The sequence below is a fragment of the Lolium rigidum genome, chromosome 5, assembly GCF_022539505.1.
Source record: "Lolium rigidum isolate FL_2022 chromosome 5, APGP_CSIRO_Lrig_0.1, whole genome shotgun sequence".
Classification (NCBI taxonomy): domain Eukaryota; kingdom Viridiplantae; phylum Streptophyta; class Magnoliopsida; order Poales; family Poaceae; genus Lolium; species Lolium rigidum.
Genome location: NC_061512.1, coordinates 14,458,934 through 14,480,267, shown reverse-complemented (window position 1 = coordinate 14,480,267; position 21,334 = coordinate 14,458,934). Strand labels below are relative to the sequence as shown.

The window sequence follows — 21,334 nt, the reverse complement described above, 5'->3', positions numbered from 1 at the left end:
TGAACGGGGTATTAAGATTGCGATGTGGCAGCGTAGGCAAGAACCTGATGGGGCTTTTTGCCAGGAGTGGCAGCTATTTTGCTTTGGCCAAGTGAAGTACTAATGATATAGGATAGTCAATTACAAGTTGAATAGCAACCCGAAGTGGCCTATGGATGAAATTGTTGATATGTATAAGTTAATTGCCTAAAACCCTTTTCACCAGTTCGGAATTTTGGTTGCGTTCACTTGTGCATGAAGCTTGATATGATATCACAGCCTAGGGTCTCAAGTTTGAGTCATGGCTTTCGCAATATTTGTCCATCCATATGTCTGTCGCGTATATAATCATTCATGCGTGTGCTATCCTTATTTCCACGTGTTGATATTCTCTTCTCTCCTCCCGGTAATACGTGAGGAGGGCTGTTAATATGTAGAAGTGGATTGCCTAAGCCCTTTTCGTCAGTTCGGACTTTTGGTTGCGTTGCCTTGTGCATGAAGTTTGAAAGAAATGAACATCCTTGATCGGAATCAGTTCTAGCTTTTACAAATTGACGGACAGATATATTCCGAACACCTCCTATTCTTAGATTTGTTTACTCGTAAAGGAGTCTTTTGAATTTCAATCATATTCCTAACTGGACATCCGGTTGAGCATAAAAAAAAAGAAGTTCCTAGAGAGGAAGGAAAGACAAATGAGAGGGATTCCACAACGATATAAGCATGGAGTTGAAATCGGGTGGGTGCAAGAAATGAAAATGGTAGACGTGGAAGGTGATCTAAACTCATCGATGAGACATGTCCATAATGTGAGACACCAGGATCGTCAAAGTACTAGAAGTGGGTGGTCCATTTCCACAATCAAAGCTATGTGCTATGATAAGTCCCAACTGCAATGAATTGTCAAATTTTGGCACCTTGGCAAAACCTTTGTTGTGCTGTCACATCATGCAGTCATGCGTGAGAAAACTCATTCCAAGGTAGAAATTCCCACATTTATTTTTATTTATTTAATCATTTATTTACTGCTTGACATACACGCACTAGCCGTGCATGCATATATGCACCTTATGGCAAATCCTCAAACTTATAGTCTAAGCCTGTAAGGCTCCAAGCACAAAGGGTAGTCCCTTATTGATCCAAGCACAAGCTTATAGACGGTATGATCAATGTATGCATTATGCATCTGATATCAGGGTATTAGAGGGGCAGAGAACGATCTGGTAGTTGGTTCCGGCGGGGCAGGTGAAGGTGCTGGTCTGATCGTCTTTGGCGTAGCTGTATGCGTCGGGGCACTTGCTCTTGAAGAACCTCGAGTAGTAGGTCGGCGGGCATTTGTCGGTGAACTGTCCCCTACAGCAGTAGGTGTCGCCGCCGAACTTGCCGCACGCGCTCGCGCACCCTCCGGGCACCTGCAGCTCCGGGAGGCACTCCCTCGTGATGTCCACGGGGCAGCTCGCGCCCCGGCATGCCGCACCGCCCACGGGCTGGAATGGAAATGGCATTCAGTGAGTCATCCAAATTCAGTAATTTTGGTATACATATAAATAAATGATGTCTAGTGGAAGTATGCTATTGAATTAAATTTCAGAATAGTTTTTGAACTTTTTAATAAATGGTGAATTTCATGAAAACAATTCGATCCTTTGGCCGAAATGAAAACTGAAATCACTGATGGGGTGGTGGAGAAACAAAGAAATTATTACCTGAAAGCTTATTGGCGAGTTGAACCCATCAATAACGGATATGTCGAAGAAGTCCCGGTTCCCTCCCTGGCCCAGGGTGTACTCGGCCAATGTAGCGGGCTGCTCGCCGGAGACGCGGCAGGCCAGCGCGCCGGCGCAGTCGCCCGTGATGCAACGGCCGCGGCCGCTACCGTCGAAGGTGCACCCCGTGCGTGGCCACACCCTGGCCCCCGCCGTGCCGGGCGGCATGGTGAACGACCATGACTGGCCTGGGTCAAGGCGAACGCCACCGCCCGGGAGCGCGCCCGGCCAAATCGTGTAGGAGCATCTGTTGACGACGGTGATGGTGGCGGCGTCGGTAGTCGTGCAGACGGCGAGGAGAAGGACAAGGGCCAGCACACTAGAGGACGCCATGGCTGACGACTAGGTCGTGGAGCTAGCAATGGTGATTTCAGGTTTGCTAATGTGCCTTTCAGCTTTTTATAGCCGCCTGATGCTGTTGTTGGTTTTCTAGGTGCTCGAATGCAAGCTGCAGACTTTTCTACGGTCGTTTTCAAGCTAGCTATGGATATATTCACGAAGTCTACAGCATGATAACTCCACAATGAATTTTTATGCTGACCGGTTGCCTAACAAACAAATAGCATAGTATTAACAATATATATTCTGTAGAATACCACTTTGAGGATTTCGACATTAGGCTTGACTTGTCAAATGCTGAAATAACATAAATTTAGGTCCAATCATTGTGCATATTTTGACTAATCACAATTGTCATATTGGTATTGGATATATACACAATATTTTAACACGCAAAAAAAGCGTGGGGTTCACAATAATGGCCGACCGACTAAAGATGGCAACATATCTCATCCATAGATACATGACCGCATTGCAAATCCATGAATGACCCCACATTGCCCATAGATAGATAGATACATATATTAAAGCTGGATGATTTAGCAGCCTCTCGCATCCAGCAATGCTCGTGTGGATGAGCAGTGCCAAACAACGGCACATAAACAATAACATGCATGAACAATGTCTTTGAAGAATTTGTGTTTTTTTTGTTAGGTGTTAAAGCTAAACTGGTGGTTTTTAAAAACCTAAATAAATAGTGGCATTTTATAGTTACCCTGGCCATAATTTGTTGTGGCCTTTTCTAATTTTGTCTTTTCGGAGTGGATGGAGATTGTTGTGGACAATATGTACCTATATCTATTACATACTAAAAGCATAATACGTGCTTGTCTTTTTGAACCATTACGATACATGGTTGTCCTTTAGAGCCACAACGTTGATACACATAGGAGAAGTTATCTAATCAAAGCTAGATGATTTAGCGGCCTCTCAGCGCATCAAACAATATTCACGTGCCGTGAATAGTGCACACCAACAATACATAAACAGTAAGACACATAAATAGTGTCTATGATGAATCTGCATTTTTTGTTAGGTGCTAACACTAAATTGGTGGTCTTATAAAACCCTAATTAGTATTTGTAGCTTTTATGTAACCTTATCCATAATTATAGTGTTTTGTTTGCAATTTTCTATTTCCGGGTGCATGGGCATTGTTGTGAACAGTTGCCACTTATATCTATTATATTATATTATATTATATAGTAAAATCATAACACATGACTTTATTTTTGAGCCACCACATTAATCCACATAGGAAAAATAGTCTAATCAGTTAATTCCGGGAATACGATACATGATTGTCTTTTCAAGCCACCATGTTAGTCTGGATAGGAAAAATAGTCTAATCCGTTAGATCTGTGCTAACCTTACATGGCTTTTCAAGATACCGTGTTAATGCGCATAGGAATAATAACCTAATCAAATCTGGGTGATTTATCAGCCTCTAAATGCATCAAGCATTATTTATGTGCGATGAAAAGTGCACATCAACAGTACATAAGCAATTACACGCATGAACATTGTTTTAGACAAATCAATATCTTTAGTAAGGTGTTAATGCTAAACTTGTGATTTTTTAAAACCCACTAGTAGAAAAAGGCCTTCCATCCCAACACATTAGTCCCCAAATATTTTGACCCGAGACTAATGGGCTCTTTAGTCTCGGTTCTGCTCGTGAACCGAGACTAATGCTCCTGCCCGGAACTAAAGGGTAACACCAACCGGGACTAAAGAGGCATGCGCCGCCCGGCGCATGCCTCTTTAGTCCCGGTTGGTGTTACCAACCGAGACTAAATAGTACCCTTTAGTCCTGGTTGGTCGCCTTTTTTGCTTTGTAAAATACAAAATAAAATGATAGAAAATTAAAAAAAAATCTTTTGAGATTCCTGTATGTTACGCAACTTACTAGTAGGTAAAATTAAGAAATTCAATTTTTCAATTTTTTTTGCAAAAAAGGTTTGTAAAATGGTAAAACCGCATTAACTTTTGCATACGATGTCAGAAAAAAACGTATAATATATCAAAATCATCGTGGGAAAAAGTTACATTCGAATTCACCAAAATTTCAAATGAAAATACGAAAGCAGGAAGATTTTAGTTTTTGCTATAAATTACGAATTTTATATTTTTTTTAAAAAAAAATTAAAATTAATAATTGCATCCTGCATAAAGATTACTATTACTTTTACCCAATTTTTTGATTTTCAAATTTTTAGGTTTTAGTTTTGGCAAAAAGAAATTAAAAAACTAAAAATAATACAAATTAAAAAATTAATTTTTATTTATTTATTCAAGATTATTATTACATCATTACTTTTGTTTATTAAAAGAATTATTTGAAATTCCAACAAAAAATAAATGTGACATCGACCAACATGTTAATAGGATTGATATGATACTAGTATCACATACATGCGCGCGAAGCACTTGGATGTGGGACGAAATGAAACTCGGAAGTTAAGCATGCTAGTGCTAGAGTAGTGGGAGGATGGGTGACCGAGCGGAAAGTTTAACCACGAGTAAGTAATTTGACTAGAGATAAGTGTAGTTAGAGATAGAGACTAAACTATGCAAATAACTGAAATAATAGAAATTTCGAAAAAATAGAAAAAAATGGTGTAAAAAATAGAAAAAATAAAATTAAAAAATTCACCCTGCAGACATTTTCGCCCCGAACCACGTGGATGGACCTTTAGTCCACTAAAGGTCTTTTTTCTACTAGTGACCGTAACGAATAGTGATGACTTTATTGTTACCCTACCCATAATTATGGTGTTTTTTTTTAAGTTTACCTTTTCTGGGTGGAGGGACATTGCCGTGGACAGCCTGTTACTGTATCTATTATTAATTAAATAACCATAAAATGGAATCAGTAGGGCTCCTCCATAGTGATTTGACATTCTTAGCTGACCGATTTCGGAATCTAACGGTTCATATATATTCACCGTGCCAATCTGTCTTACCGTCCCGAACTAGCTTTTTTATCGTTCCCGTTAAAAAGTCATATTTTCATTCAAAAGGCACGTTTTTATTTTAGGGCCGCCACTCCCACCATTGTATTAGGCCAAAACACATTGCTTGGGCCCAAAACAGATTAACGGGCCTATGTGTTTTGGGCTTCAAACAATTATCTCACATCGGGTGGTAGAAGAAAATAAGGTTCATCTATTATATTCTTCATTCATACTAATTCGTACGGCTGCGCCCCGGATCCTCCTCCGCCCACGCCGCCGTTCCTCCTCCGCATGTGCTGCCGACTCCCACTCTCGGCTGGTCAGTGAGTGTAGGTTACGAATTCCCCCATCTCGGCGTTCTTAGTTCTACACCAATTTTGTATCTTCCCCTGCTACGGCGCTGGCTAAGTTTGATTTCTGTGCATGCCGTCGAGTGGTCTCTGTGAACACGGGCCTATCATCGGATTCGGAAGAACGGTTTTCGCCGGACAAAGGACGAAGTACAACATCAGGTGGGCTATCAAGTCACATAGTACTGGAGTTTCCTACACCGTTGGAGCCTAACCCTGCCAGCACATGTGCTGGTTTACACCATTGACTTCTGAGAAGCGCGGAGTCATTGATTTTCAGAGACATGTTGCACCATTTGCGGTACAAATTTCTCTTTCATGTGTTTTTTTCAACTTGCATTTTTCTTACCGATGCTTCTATATTTAAAAACATTGTTGTGCTTTGACTTCAGAAGCACCAGAGGGGAATTTCTATGAGGGCTTTTATCAGACTGAAGTTACTACCACATTGACAGTGAAGAGTAATATCCTGCTGCTTGCTGGTGGAATTAATGGAGAACTGATTTACAAGGCAAGTAAGTACTCTTCATTTTTAGTCTTGCATTCTATCTGTGACATCTACAGCCACTTGGCATAATTAATTATCGGGAGATATTTGTCTTAAACATACGATGTAAACCGTGTCCCTACATGTACTGTATATGAGTAGTTCTATACATTCAGGCTGTACGCTAGCATAGCAAAGTGCCTATATATACAAGGTTCAGAGAACGCTGGGGATATCCGAGTAGACCCAAACATCGTCGTTTTGACATGGTATCAAGCCCTCTCTTCAGTATGTCTACCTGATAGTGTCGAGAAGACACACTCAATTGTCGCCGCCGCTGCTAGGTCTCACCACCACCGTCGTGCGGGCACCCTTCCCACCCTCGGCTTCGCGGCATCATGGCCTCATCGAGCACCAGTGGTCCGATCAACCTTGGCTCTCCGCCCTCTGAAAAACTGTCGCGTTCCAATTACCCGATATGGCGCGCCCAGATCCTTTCAGCCATCCTCGTTGGACTCTGTGATGGATCCGGTGTTGCCCCAGCGACGACGCTGGTTCATTCTCCCGCCAACAAAGAAATGGAACCAGCCACTATTCCCAACCCCGACTATGCAACTTGGCTCGCTAGGGATCAAATTGTTCTCTCTTATATCCTCAATGGATTATCCCCTAAGATCATGGCGCATGTTCTCCGGTCTGTGAATCAATCCAATATCACCAATCTATGAGTTTCCATTGACAACATGGAGAAGCTTGGCATGACCGCATGACCACCTCGGAGTTCCTTATGAAGATGCATCACATTGCAGATGAGCTTGTCGCTGCCAGGCGTCCCGTTCCTGAAGATGAACATGGAAGTCGTATAGTCAAATCTTTTGAAGTCTGGCAGTGCCATTCTTACCGAAAACAGCTGATGCAAGCTGGGCCAAAAAAGTTGTGCGATCCATTACGGTTATATTCCGAGGTCTGCGACCCACGTAGCACTTGACTGGAAGAGTCCATCTGAGGTCCCGTTCTTGCATCACCTTTTGTTTTTTGTTCGCTAGCTTCTAAACGCAGCATCGCCTGCTCTCGAGGACCCAGGCTGGACACACTACGGGAAAACATGGCTTTGCCGTGTTGGCAAAATACACGGCAAAGGCCCTTCGGAACACGGCAAAGCCCTTGCCGTGTGGCGGAACACGGCAAAGTCCACACGGCGAAAAACAGCTCGGCAAAGGAGATTTGCCGTGTGCCTTTCTGCGCGGAACACGGCAAAGCCTTTCCCGTGTGCCTTCCACCCAAGAACACGGCAAAAATGCAGTTGACGGAATCTCGACTTAACAGACGGCGCCACGTCAGATGATCTTTGCCGTGTGCCTACCATCAAGGAACACGGCAAAATCTTTTCTTTGCCGTGTGCCACACCGTTAGACGAGCACGGCGAAGAAACGGCACGGCTCACCCCTTTCCCTTTATTTGCCGTGTGCCACCGACGAGGGAACACGGCAAAGGCCTCCCTCTTTGTCGTGTGCCACCAAAATAGGGAGCACGGCAAAGGCCGTTTGGCCTGACCAAATGGTCGCCCCGGATGCACAGGCTGCTGCCACGTGTGCTCTTTGCCGTGTGCATGCACACGGCAAAGGGCACACCCAGTTTTTTTTTGATTGTTTCCTTTTAATCCCTGCATGCATAATTGCATATAACAGTTCAAAACTCACAAATATCATCATATATCACCATATATCTCCATATCATCGTAGCCGGTGTCACCATATCATCATAACCACATAAATAACAACAAAATAGATCATCAAAGGTCCATAGAAGTCACATAGTTCATCAAATATCCATACAAGTCACATAGTCCATCAAATGAATCAAATGTTCAAAGAAGTCATATAGTCCATAGTGGTTACATAGGTATATATAGGGAGGGCGAGTGCTGAAATGTCGGGAAAGAAACGGCGGGAAAGAAGAGAGAGATGGCGGGAAAGAAACGGCCGAAAAGAGAAGAGAAATGGCGGGGGAGAAGAGGAAAAATGATCTTTGCCGTGTTCTTTTTGACATGGCACACGGCAAAGACATCTTTGCCGTGTTCCTTGCTTTTTTGCACACGGCGAAGGTTTCGCGCCAAAATGCTGACCTTAGGGACACACAGCAAAGCCATGTCGTTATAACGGCGCCGTCTTGAGAGCTCGCTCGGGACACGTGGCGTAGCCTTTGCCGTGTTGCAGACCTTTGCCGTGTGTCCTGGCCGAAGTTCGCCGTGTTCAACTCTTTGCCGTGTTCTTTTTCGGACCTTTGCCGTGGTTATTTTTTTGCCGTGTTCTTTTCTCAGATATTGCCGTGTTTTAAATCTTTGTCGTGTTCTTTTTCCGTGGAACACGGCAAAGCTAGTAATTGCCGTGTTCCGAGACGCATGGCACACGGCAAAGGTTGAGCAACACAGCAACTACAGTTTTTCCCGTAGTGACATGCATATTTATGGCTCTTGCAATGAGAACCCTGGAAGAAATAAAACTTACCAGAGGTTGCAACAAAACTTGGGCTAAGCCCTGTCCATATAGCCACTACATACTAGTGCATTGTTTCTCCTAACATTTTCTTGCAAAGAAAAAGGTTTTACATGCATTTAGAAGCTCGGAAAATCATGTGCCGCAATTAGGTTTTCCTTAAGAGTTTTTCATTACAAGAAAATTAAAACAAGTTCAGGGTGTTGCAAGAATCAGTCCTTATTATTCCCATTGCAGACTTTTGTCATCAAAGCAAATTTCCAAGCCTGCATGACAACGGAGACCTGATCTATGTGATCTAGCTAGGGGCAGAAGGTGACACGGTAGTCCGTGCCGGAGGCGCAGCTAAAGATGGTGCTCTTGCCGTCAAAGGCGTAGCTGTAGGCGTCTGGGCAGAGACGCTTGAAGAAGCGGGAGTAGTCCGTCGGCGGGCACCTCGCAGGACTACTCGGCAGCGGGCAGCAGTACTGCGGAGTGTTGAACTTGAGACAAGCGCTGAGGCAGCCCCCGTCCACCTTCAGCTCCGGCGGGCACTGCGAGTTGATGTCGGCGGAGCAGGTGACCGTGCGGCAGCTGCCGTGGGTGGGGGCGAAGCTCATGGGAACGTTGAACCCGTCGACGAGGGAGATGTCATAGAAGTCGGAGACGCTGCCCGTGCCGAGCGTGTACGCGGCAAGCGATGCCGGTGGCTTCCCGGGAGCGGCGCAGGCTAGGACGCCGCCGCAGTCGCCTGTGGTGCAGGAGCCGGCGCCGCTGCCGTCGAAGCTGCATCCCGTGCGCGCCCAGATCCTGCCGGATTGTGTGCCCGCCGGCGCTTGGAAGGACCACGATTTGCCCGGGTCAAGCTTGGTCCCGCCGCCCACCGGGAAAGCGGCTGGCCACACCGTGTAGGAGCACTTGTTGAGGACCGTGATGGTAGCGGCATCGGTGGATGCTACGGTGAGCAGAACGGCAAGGATGATGCTAAGTGAAGATGCCATGGCGCTAGGTATTGTTGATGATTTTGCGGTGACCGATGAAGGACATGGTGAAGGTTCTGCATAGGTGTATTTATATGCCAATTATGTAGTTGAGATGTTAAATGGTAATTAATGATATTTTGGAGGCACCTGCACAATGAATTCAAGAATTGATGAAGTATTTACTCCCTCCGCATACTTGCATTGATGATTTTTGTTGCTCAATTTTTTGGTCAAAGTTCGTTTTGGAATGCTTGTGCGTCTTATTCATTCAAACGGGGGTAGTAATTGATGATGTTTTGGAGGCGTCTGCACAACGGAAACAAGCATTGGTGAAGTATTTATATGCTACTCCATCCGTGCCCTCCAGCTGGTTTTGGGGCGACGTGGCCAGGCCATTTGTCCCGGCTCCAGACTGGGCCGGGACAAAAGGACTGGACGAAAATCCAGTTTTCTACTAGTGTTAAGTCGATTTGATAATGTAATATAAATTGTACAGGTTAAAAATATACAGAAAATATAACATCTGCTTTTTTACTACTACCTCTGTCCATTTTTAGATGTAAATTTTTTGTCTAAATTCAAATGTATCTAGACATTTCTTAGGCATAGGTACATCCAAATTTAGACAAACAACTGTACATCTATTAACGGACGGACGGGGTATATATATTCTTCTTATGTTGGTTAAATAATTGATCACAGCATTATTTTTGTTGATGAGATGCTCAACGGTAATGAAATGCAAGGATGGGTAACTGGTGCTTGTGGGCTAATTATATTGCTGGATGCTAAATAAAGATATTCTGAAAATATTTACGTAAATTAGCCACCTCATGCAGTCTGGATGGCATTTCACGTGGATATAGCTGTAGCACCGCGCATTTGTAAGTTCCTTTTGTGGTCAATTATAGGTTAATTATGTTCTTAGATCTTAGATTCTAAATATAGATATTTTGGATGAAAAACTGAAGGAAACGATAGTTTGGTAGGGTACTGCACAACACCGTAACATATTCACTAAACCAATACCGTTGTTTCAGTTTTATATATAGGCGCAATTTCAATCTTAGTATCTCGGCTAAGATAGAAGGAGCGTGTTAAACGTAATTGTATAGGTCTCTAGTAGCTGTATACATACCTGTATTTGCACCCTGTATGTTCTACCCATATATAATGAGAAGATGACGGCCCGGCAACTGATCCTTAGAAGATATAAAATGAATCTGCAACAACTTTTAAGCAACCCTTTCTCGAGAATGATACTAACACACCTTATTCACTGCAAAACACAGATCAAGCCTGATCATGGTAAGATATTGTAAGCCCCAACAATGTTGCGATAGCGAGTGGAATCATGAATCTGCAGCTGGTCAAACTACACACCACACACCACACACCACACACCACAATCTCCAATCCCGCTATGCAGATGGCTCGCGAGCAGGGGACACCAGCATCCACGACGGCAGCCTCCACCTTAAAAAAATGACGGTGGCTTCTCCCGGCTGCAGAGGTCTTCTTCTCGCCCAGTCTAGATCCCACCGCTGCTTTGCCCCCCTCTGCCGTTTTCTTCAGTGCTTGAGACCGGAGGAGCAGGAGATGAGGAGTACGAAAAATTATTCACGCAGAGAAGGGAGAAAAAAACATTGATTTCCCGTGCACCATATGGGGGCTCGTTCGAAAGCAGGCAAGAACTCCGTCGCGACCATGAGCCCAGCGACGAAGACGATCGGGGAAATGTTTCGCAGGCAGCATGTCCAGGGGTAGAGGGCACCATGCCCTGCGCGTCGCCAAAATTAACGGTGGAAGCCACGGTCAGTGCGAGTGGCAGGGGACGACGCTGGAGGGGTGTGACCGCTATGGATTAACGTTGACACCACATCCGTTAGCTGCCTGGAGCCACCCGAGGCCGACATCCTCGCTAGGTCCGAGGACCGCCCGGCATGCCAAGCGACATCTCACTCCATCCCCACCAAGGTAGCGCATCGCCCGCAACATGGGTCATTTGGGAGGGCGGAGGATGGGGGCCGGAGAGTTTGGTGCGTTGCTTCTAACCAAAAAAAAAAGAGAAGAGGAACAAAACGGTACGGTGGTATTGAGTGTAATAGGTATATATTTATAGAGACAGAGAGAACCATAATTTGCATTCCATATGATACAAGAAAACGACAATCAATCCATCCATCCACTGTGAGCATCCAAATTTACTTCGCGCAAGGACTTTTTTTTACTTTACCTACCAATACTGAAATATCTGATGAATGATAGTCACATCTAGTTCATCATGTTATATGATGTTGCGCGCCAATATATTGCCCCGTCTCAACTCAAATAGAAGCAAGCAATCACCTCTCTACAAGCTAGAGATTCACTTCAATTTCATTTCCAATGTAGAGCCTAGACCCTTGGGATGCATTGCATAGAAACAAAACAAAGGAGTAGAAATGCATTGTGGGAATAGGAGATTTCAGGATAGAGATGGCCATTCCTTCGTGAACCAACCTCGGTTTCAGTTTCCTTAGAAGGTTGACTCTCCATTGGCTGAGCCCAAGTTGAGCTAAGGGACGTCCCCGTCTGGCAACATGGCCCAAGTTATTGTGGGCTCGGAGCGCGAGCCTGGTTCAGTGTGCTAGGCAGCCAAGTTATTGAGAAAAATTAGCCCGCGCAACGTACATCCGATTGACACGTCTCGCAACTCCACCACGCGTGAGGGCAACCGTCGGCAAGAAGTACACGCACCACGCGAGCGGTGTGCTTTGCTGGGAGGGTGAGCAGGGCTTATATGCATGGGGCTTTCTCGCTTCACCAACCTTGGCAGGAATTTTAGTCTTTTTTTTTCTCCTTTTATTCTACACACACCACGTGTTTTCTTGTTCTAGCTAGGGAACAGGTCGTTTCCTTTTTAAACGGTGGCGGCTAGGTTCGTTTGGAGATATAAGTCTTTCATTTTTATTTAAAATATGAGTTTTATCTTGACACGCTACTATGACTTGAACGCAAACAATACAATCACTACTTTTCTCTTCAAACTGTAACATTGGCTTTGCTCATGTCCCATGAAATACTGGAGTCCAATTAGACTATCAAGATAAGGCAATTGACAATTTCTATTTCATGTTCATTTGCTAAGATCGATTTTGTGAAGAATCGTGCATATGGCTTTCATTATTTTCAAACTACTATTATTTAGAATATATTTTGGAACCGGTTAAATGGGTGTGCTTTACTTTGGGTTATATGACATGTGAAAAATGATTTCATCTCTAAAAAATGAAAAAACTCATGGTGGTCCAATCTCTATGCATTATTGCCATGCATTTTGAGTGCAGCCTCATGGCAACGGTTGCACGGGATATATACAACCGATGCGGTTGTCGGTTCGATGGAACATTAACATGTTGATACAAAGGCCCTGCATGTTATTTCATATTTTTCGTTTGCTAATTCATTTATTAGCATTATGCGATCCAAGACTTATAAGAGTTGTTAAACAAATTCCAATAATGTAATAAAAGGACGCATACATACAATTTTGATGTAGAATGGGGCTTCCCCTTTTCCAAAAAAAGATCATGTTGTCTCTGTCAAACTCAAAGTATTTTCCAGCACAAGGTGACTACAACCGTTTCGATTTTATTCCAACCAATGTAAGGATGACAGAAAGTTCACGGCGATGGAGATTGTGAAGTCGAGATCGAGCCAGGTGCAGCCTGTCGACCGAGCGAAGCTAGGTATACGTATTTTTTGTCTGTACTTCAGGTGTTATCACGGTGGTGATTGTATTGTTGTTGCTAGGTCTAGAAGGCGGTAGAAGGACTTTTATTTCTTAGTTTTCTTTACTCTTTTTTGGCTGTGTGCATCCGTACTACCATTAGGGTGGGGCGTTGTTGCAGAAGCTAAGTGTAATTGGTATCTTTTGATATTAATATATTCCCTTTATCGAAAAAGAAATTCTCAGCTCGTTTTGGTAACTTCTCTGGGGTATCTACGTTGAAAAGTAGATCGTCCGACTTTTCTCTGTAATACGTTGCAAGTTCGGCCAGTACAGCAAGCAAAAAAAGTACATGTATAACAAACCATGGCTACCTCCTCGTTGGCGCTCATTCTCCTGCTGGCTGTGTCATTCGCCGTCGCGCCAGCACGACGTCCTTCAACATCACCAACCAGTCACCACGGGAAAAACAGGGGTTGCCGTGCAGCAAATTATTGCCGTGAGCCCACGCACAGCAAAAATTTCTTTGCCGTGCGCACCGAGCATAACTCACGACAAAGAAAAGGCGCACGACAACATCGAAGGGAGCGCACGGCAAAGAAATCACCACGGCAATGGCCCAACACACCGCACTGCAAAGATTCGGTGCACGGCCAAGGCGTTGGGCATTGTCGTGCCTCACCCTTTGTCGTGCACCCAGCTGGGATGCACGGCAACGCAATCTTTGCCGTGTGTTTTGCCTTTGTCATGCCCCATATGACATTTCCTTTGTTTTTCTTTCTGTTTTATTTCATCTAATACTTATATTTATTTTTTTAATTAGTTTTACTTTTTGATGACTATTTATTAGTGCTACTTAAGACAATGTGTATATACCCATACTATTTGCAATACAAAAGTACTCTCCATCTTCATCCCCCCACATATATCAGGGTTTCGGAGCAATCCGCGCTTCGGAAAATCTACTAAGTGTTATCGCCCAAATGTGAGGAAGGTCACACCGGGGAGCTATTTTTACACCATTAAATCTTCCACCATAATTTCACACATATCATAGGTTCACATGCAAGATTTGGTGGGATTCCGGTGCTCCGGCGGTCAGTCTCCCCCTCCTCCCCACCCAAAAACAGCGGTATGTGTGCCCCGGTGGGTCTACCCCCTAGATTTTTCCATGTTCCACCAATGTACTTTTTCATTGTTTTAGGTGTGTTTAGGACATATACACATGAAAAACCAAGCATGGGACCCCTTTGGCACATGGTAGCCTCCTGCATACCCGCAGCTAGCCATTATCACATGATCCACCCTTTCTCGGTTACTTGTTCTTCAAGACAATCTTCAAAAGTGGACATATATACCAAGCTTCACCGTGTGGCCAACGGCAAGGCCGGTGGGCGGTGGTAGGCAGTTCAACAGCGGCGAGACGTGGAACCTTGACATCCCGGCGGGCACCCACACGGCCACCATCTGGGGCCGCACGGGCTGCAGCTTCAACGGAAACTCCGACCGCTACGCAACCGCCGACTGTGCCGGCGCGCTGTTCTGCACCCTGTCTGGACAGCCTCCGCTGATGCTGGCGGAGTTCACACTCGGCGGCAAGTTTGATTCTTATGATATCTCCGTGATCGACGGGTTCAACATCGGCATGGGCTTCTCCTGCAGTACCAGCGTCGCGCTGCAGTGCCGGGACACTCACTGCCCCGACGCGTACCAGCAGCCCAACGACGTCAAGACTAAAACCTGCAGGGGCAACAGGAGCTTCCGGATCGTCTTGTGCCCATGATAACTTACAGGGCTTCCGGGTCGTCTTCTGCCCATCATAAGTCTACTTCCTATTATGAGAGTCAGATACATGTATGTATATGTATATGTATACGACCATAAGTGGAACAATCGGTACACACACGGGTGCCCAATAAAGTCGATGAATAAAGGTGAAGAATATTTGTGTCTACTATTAAAACAGCATACAATATTAATTTGCTGCTCTCCATTTTGGTGCAATTGGAAAGAGTAGGCTACGGCGTATGAGAAAAGAGAGGATCGATGCTATAGAATTTTGTTTTGAAAATATATAGGCTACAGGCCAGGTAGAAAACTTTCAACGACTCTTGGCGAAAACATGTACAAATTTGTATCAACGATGAAACCACCTTATTATGACAAAAGACTATCGTTTTGTATACCAGTTACCAGGAGAGACATCGGTCTTGCGTTGATACTCACCAAGATCCCTGCTGACAACCAAGTTTCAAAGTTACCTCCTTGTTAAAAATATTTTAAAACAATTCAAGGTAGTTTAACACCGAAGGTATGAGTGGATGAGAAATGCTGATGTTTATGAAAAGCTTGCATGCATGGGGTAACACAAACAGATTACCGTTGGTTTTGGAATATAATATTAATTGAACATGAGAACTTTAATCTCTTGGAGAAAACGCTTCATGTGTTGAATATGTCAGAATACCTATATGTGTATGGACTAGACATAGCCTAGAACTCTACATTTTCTTGTACTTCAAGTCTAACTCTCTCTTGTACCTATACTAGGAAGCAGTGGCACGGCGACACGCCGTGCCCGTAGAGTAATCATGAGGTGATTAACAAAAAAATATTCTCGAAAAGAAGAGGCGATGAATAATGTTGTAATATTTTGTCGAAGTTGTTGTGGTAGAACATAGTAGTATTCCTGTAAGTTCATCGTGAGATCATAAATATACTTTATTAATATGCTTTTTTGATTAAAAGAGACGATGAAAGTGGAGTATTTAGTTACTCGCAGCTGTCATAGGAGAACCATGAAGCTACTATAGAATAAGTCAGCTATAAATAAAAAGGAACCATCGGGAAACTACTACCGGAGATTGCTGCCCATGCACCTTTTGAGAATTAAGACTAAAAAGATTGCCGCTGAAAATTGCTGCTTATGCACCTTTAAAAATTACCGCTGAGGAAGTACGCGTCATTGTAAAAGTTTCTCTAAATAATTATTGTGGGGAAATAACTATTGTGGTTGATTATTTGGGTCGCATATCTACCAGCGCACCAATGAATGATTAATCTCAAATCACCTTCGAAATTACGTTGGTGAAATCACGACAGGGAAAATGCGTCTAAAAATTATTGTCAAAGGAAGGGAATAGGAAAAATAAATATCTAATTATTGTTGAAGAATTATTGTCGGACAATTATTCACCGTCGAGAAGGTGCCGTGGTAACTACCAGTGGGAAATTACGGGCGGAAAATTATCTCGAAAAATTAATGTCGAAGAATAAAAAAAGATGAACGTAAAAAAAATACGTATTTTTGTTAGCAAAGTTTGACATGTCGTGCGCTGATGAAGCCATTTGGCGAACCCCCATTGAACAAAATTCACCTCTCTACAGTAACCTTGTGCGTTAAATGAAGGGCCTTCATTTCCACAGTCTTTAATATATAGATAAATATTTAATTATTGTCGTAGAATTACGGATGCACAATTATTCACCGTCAAGAAGGTACTGTGGTAACTACCGGTGGAAAATTACAGTCAAAAAACTTGACGTGCCATGCGCTAATGAGGCCATGTGAAGAACCCCCGTTAGACAAAATTCACCTCACCTTGTGTGCTCAATGATAGGCCTTCATTTCTACCATCCTTAATATATAGACGCCGCATCCTTGGTGTCGACCATCTAGCATGTATCTTTTGCGTTTGCTATTTTGAGGTGTCTCTTGGTTGTGGATTTGTCAATAGGGTAAATTAATTAATTAATCAAGGGCTGCTGTTGTGTGAGAAGGTTACTGTTCGGTGGTGAATTTCAAATGAGACGTCACAAGGTGGAGAATCAATTTCTGTTTGGTGTGTTCTCTTTTTACATGTCCAATGGTTCTTTTTTCATGATCTTTTTTATGTGACAGTCTAGTTTTCTTTTTTGCTTGAGGCTGCATTTTTTTCCCGTGAGGCTGCACTTTTCTGCTAGAGGCTGCAGTTAACTGAAATAACAAAATTACCATAGAGGAGCAGCGAGAATGCATATTTACAGCAGGCTGTGAGTGTCTAATCGCATGGGTGAGGACCGTGAGGTAGAGGGTCGCTGTCACGGTGTCACCTACTCCTATTCTTTTTTTCCTCATACGATGCTTCTGCTGTGCTTTGCTCCCGACACTCGCTTGCCAGGTGCCACTCGATCTATGAAATTGGGGGGCGGCGTTTGGCGGAGGCATGTCCATCTCCATCAACGACGGCAGAAGAGAGAGAATCAGAGGCTACACTGACGGCCGGGATCGAGAGCTCTCCTCTGATGATGGAGGTTCTCCTCGTGGCCGCCTGCTACGGTCGGGGCAGCTCGCGCGCTGGGAAAAAGGAGTCGGGGCAAGCAGGGGGAGGGAGCCAGGGAGGTCTCCATTCACGATGCGGTGCTGGTGATTCTCCTCGTTTCTTTCTGCTGCAGCCTCGCGAGCTCGCGTGTGTGGTGGTGAAGATCCATTGTCGGGCAAGATTCAGCACAGTGGGAAGTACATGCGACTTAATCTCGGTATGCTCCTCTTTTCCTCCTTAGCAGAAGTAATTTTCATAGTGTGCTAAGTTTCATGAGCTAAACCAAAGTGCCTGGAGTGTTTCCAGTTTCATTATCGTTTGGCTATCGTGTCTAGCTCTGATCTCTCTGCTTATGCAAATACACTGAAATCAAAATAGCAAACTCAAAGTTAAATGCATCAAGCCGTAGCTCTTATGAGCTCTAAATTAGCTGGTTAAAACAGAAGGCAGGTAAAACTAAAAATTTAGTAAGTTGATTACAGCCTCATTGGCCAACAGAAAACATTCTTTAAAAAAATTGCCAAAAGAAAACACAGAAAAGTAACTACTACACTGCCATCTCCAAAGCCCTTTAATTCAGTTATTTTTTTTTTGTGATGGGAGCTCTGAAAAAGGAAAATATACTCCTGTGTTTGTCGTGGAGCGTACAGCAGATCTAGCACACTCAAGTATCAGTGACAGGTGGAGGATTGCTGTTACTTAGGCCTTAGGTCTGTACCTACTGACTACTGTTTGGCAAACTCATACTCTTGTTTTTCATTACCACTCTGAGACGACCCACTCTGGACGGATTCTTTTCATTCCCCTCCCAGGCCAGAGCAAAACCCCATTGTCTTAGACCTCCAAATCCAATCCAACAACTAATCATCAAGCTCTGCATTGATTTTACCGTCTCTTGTGCATTCCTTCCATCCAAGAAATTTTAACATGCACAACCTTTGGGTTGTTCTGCTGCCTATGGGATCAACATCATCTTCTACGTCGCCGACATCTGTCTAGCGTGAGTTCATCCTTTCCAGATTGCGCTGTACCATGTGACCTTCTTCTGCTGACATCCCCTATGCGATCGATTTGATTTTCACGCAGCTCTTTAGGGAGATCGGGGCTCTTCTTTCCCGACTCTGCTGAGGCTGCTTAGTGATCATGCATAACCGCCGTCGGCGACACAGCGCGACCTGGCCACTGTCCTCGTTGCCTTCAGGCCAAGCTCAAGCTCCAGCATTTGGGCACGCCCAAGCCTTGCTCCCCTAGGCACTGCTGCTCGCTGCCTTCCTCTCTGGAGATCTCAATGCATCCAAGAAACTTCCTTCACCCATGTTTTTGGTGAGTGCCTCAAATTGAAGATTGATACCATGAACGCACTTGCATGTAGTTCAGTTATTCTCCAGGCTGAACAACTAAATTTTTTAAGAAACAATTGTTAGGCGCTGCACTTATTCAGAAAAGGCACTAATGAATTTACAGTTAAAAAGTTGAATTTACATCATCTAGAGTTGAGCCTAAATGTTGTATAGAGGATGAATCTACTGCTGCCACACTCAGACTGGATAGATATACATGGTACTTGAGCAACCCTTCACCCGAACCTGTCTAATCTCGTATTTACCTAAAAAATCGTTTTATATGTAGACATTAAATAAAATGTTGGCAATTGGGTTTTCTATTCTCTTGAACCAGAAATTTTTTGAACCAGAAATTTGATAGCTGTTGGGTGCTTCAATAATATTTTCTAGACTCCATTTCAGTATACCGACTGAGAAAAATATAATGTGGGAAGTAGATGTAGCTGGACATACATGTATATACGTTGCTAACATCCACAAGGACCCGGTTTCTACGATTCTACCCCAGCCCCCCAAAATCATGACGAAAGTAACTACTAACATGTGAAACTCGAACATACTAGATGCAGTGATCGACATGAACAGTAGCAGAGCAAACGGTACAACATCCATCGCTAAACAGATCGAGATATGTCGCACGTACCGATCTGGTGGAGGTAGCGGTGGAGGTGTAGCAGACGATGTCGCAGCAGTAACGTTGTTGATGACAACGTTGTTGACGACAGGGAAGACGGGTCGAAGTAGACGGCGTTGAAGACGACGGTAGGCAGCACCGCCCGACCTGGACGGAAGGCGACCCGTGATGAAGAGCTTGAGCAGTCGCGCATAGCGCTTCCCAAAAACCTAATTCGCCCTCTCCCGTACAGGATCGCAAGGACGAGCGGTTCCGGAGACCTGCTCTCCCGTTCGCCGATGCACGTCGGCTCGCGGGATGGAGTAGGCTACGATGGCGGCGCAAGCAGAGAGAGGTGGAAACCCTAACTCGTGTATTGGATGTGTTTCTGCGGTAGCCGGGCAGAAGATTATATAGGCTCGGGAAACCCTAGGCAACGTGGGCCACGTCCACGTCGCACGAACGTTTCGAGTCGGTTACAGATAGCCCACGATCCGGGAGCGACCCGAACCGACTAACTGCGACGCGTCCGTCTATGACTTTGTTCGTTTTCCTGAGCTGCAAAAAGTAAGGAAAGTCTCGGCTCGAGGCTCAATCCACTCACCACGAGCGCGGCGCGCGTCGTGACGTGACGTGTCGTGTGGAGTCGATACGAGACGAGCGAGCGAGGAGGAGGAGGAGCGTGCGTGTAGCACTCCTATTCTCACTCACTTACTAGTGGTGGAACAACCCACCTTATAAGGTGGTCTAACTTCCTCCCAACTTTCCATGTGGGACTAAACTTCCCACCTCTTGCCACTCCCTAGTGAGCTGCCACCAACTTGGGCTCAAACTCACAAGGCTGCCACTATGTGGGCTTTGAGATTTATAGGAAAAACTGAAATCTAATTTGGGCCACTAAAAGTGGGCCCAATATTTCAACAATCCCCCACCAGATCTCAAATCCCCATTTAGAGATTTACCAATACTCGCTGCTTGTTTATATACCGAGTGTTTCAGCGGAGACTGTTAAGTTGAACTTCCGCCTATAACCTTAAGCTACATCCACTCACACTTGAACAATGGACTAAGCCTTGAATTGCAAGTTTTGCGTGAACAAGGTTTCACTCAAAGTCATGACCAGTACATGGCTGCCGTAGCCTACCCCGCGGGTGAAGCATATGCGTCATACTTCGTGGTCTCTTCATGAGTTTACTAGAGATCACCCAAATCTCATAGATTGCGACGTTTAACAATCGGACTCATATAGGTGTGTTATTTCAAGAATGCTCGTAGGACAGCACCTTTGCTAAAATAGCCAACATAAACACATTAAGGCTTGTTGCCAACCTGCCTTACAGCAATCGAGAGTTGTGCATCTTCACATAGAGAGGGTTACGAATACTCTCCTCAATTAAACCACTAGTTTGTTCTTCCCAGGTCCTAATTCACGGGATCTCCGATCACAAAGGTTGGGTTACCACTATGGTGTAACATCAACGGGTCTCAAACCCATCTCCCTCGATGCACTTTCTATCACATTACGTGATAGTCCCTTTGTAAAGGGATCTGCCAGGTTTTTGTCTGTTTGAATATATGTAACAGTTATTACTCCGGAGTTTCGCAATTTCCTGACAGACTTCAAACGTCTCTTGACGTGTCTTGATGACTTCGCGTTATCCTTAGAATTGTTCACTTTGACAATTACTGTTTGATTGTCACAATTCAAAAGGATTGCCGGAACAGGTTTTTCAACCACAGGCAAGTCCATCAAGAGCTCACGCAACCATTCCGATTCAACGGTGGTTGTGTCTAAAGCGATAAGTTCTGCTTCCATAGTTGACCTCGTCAATATGGTTTGCTTGCAAGATCTCCATGACAACTGCGCCACCTCCAAAGGTAAATACATACCCACTTGTGGCGTACGGATCAGCTACATCCGAGATCCAATTCGAATCACTATATCCTTCAAGCACAGCTGGGTGCCCTGAATAGTGAATCCCATAACTCATTGTACCACATAGGTAGCGCATGACCCTATCAAGTGCATG

General features: G+C 44.4%; 2 protein-coding genes and 1 pseudogene across 2 annotated transcripts; 1 reads left to right on the top strand and 2 right to left on the bottom strand.

The window, feature by feature from the left end:
* Positions 1-1,047: 1,047 nt before the first annotated feature.
* On the bottom strand, positions 1,048-2,122 carry LOC124652453 (alpha-amylase/trypsin inhibitor-like). The gene is made up of 2 exons (XM_047191468.1): positions 1,686-2,122; positions 1,048-1,466 (listed from the first exon to the last, which is right to left on the bottom strand). The coding sequence occupies exons 1-2, from the start codon at positions 2,076-2,078 to the stop codon at positions 1,158-1,160; spliced, it is 702 nt and encodes a 233-aa protein (XP_047047424.1). The 5' UTR covers positions 2,079-2,122; the 3' UTR covers positions 1,048-1,157.
* Positions 2,123-8,675: 6,553 nt separating this feature from the next.
* Positions 8,676-9,359, bottom strand: LOC124654577 (protein P21-like). The gene has a single exon (XM_047193576.1). The coding sequence runs from the start codon at positions 9,351-9,353 to the stop codon at positions 8,676-8,678; it is 678 nt and encodes a 225-aa protein (XP_047049532.1). The 5' UTR covers positions 9,354-9,359.
* Positions 9,360-13,413: 4,054 nt separating this feature from the next.
* On the top strand, positions 13,414-14,830 carry LOC124655643 (annotated as a pseudogene).
* Positions 14,831-21,334: the final 6,504 nt, after the last annotated feature.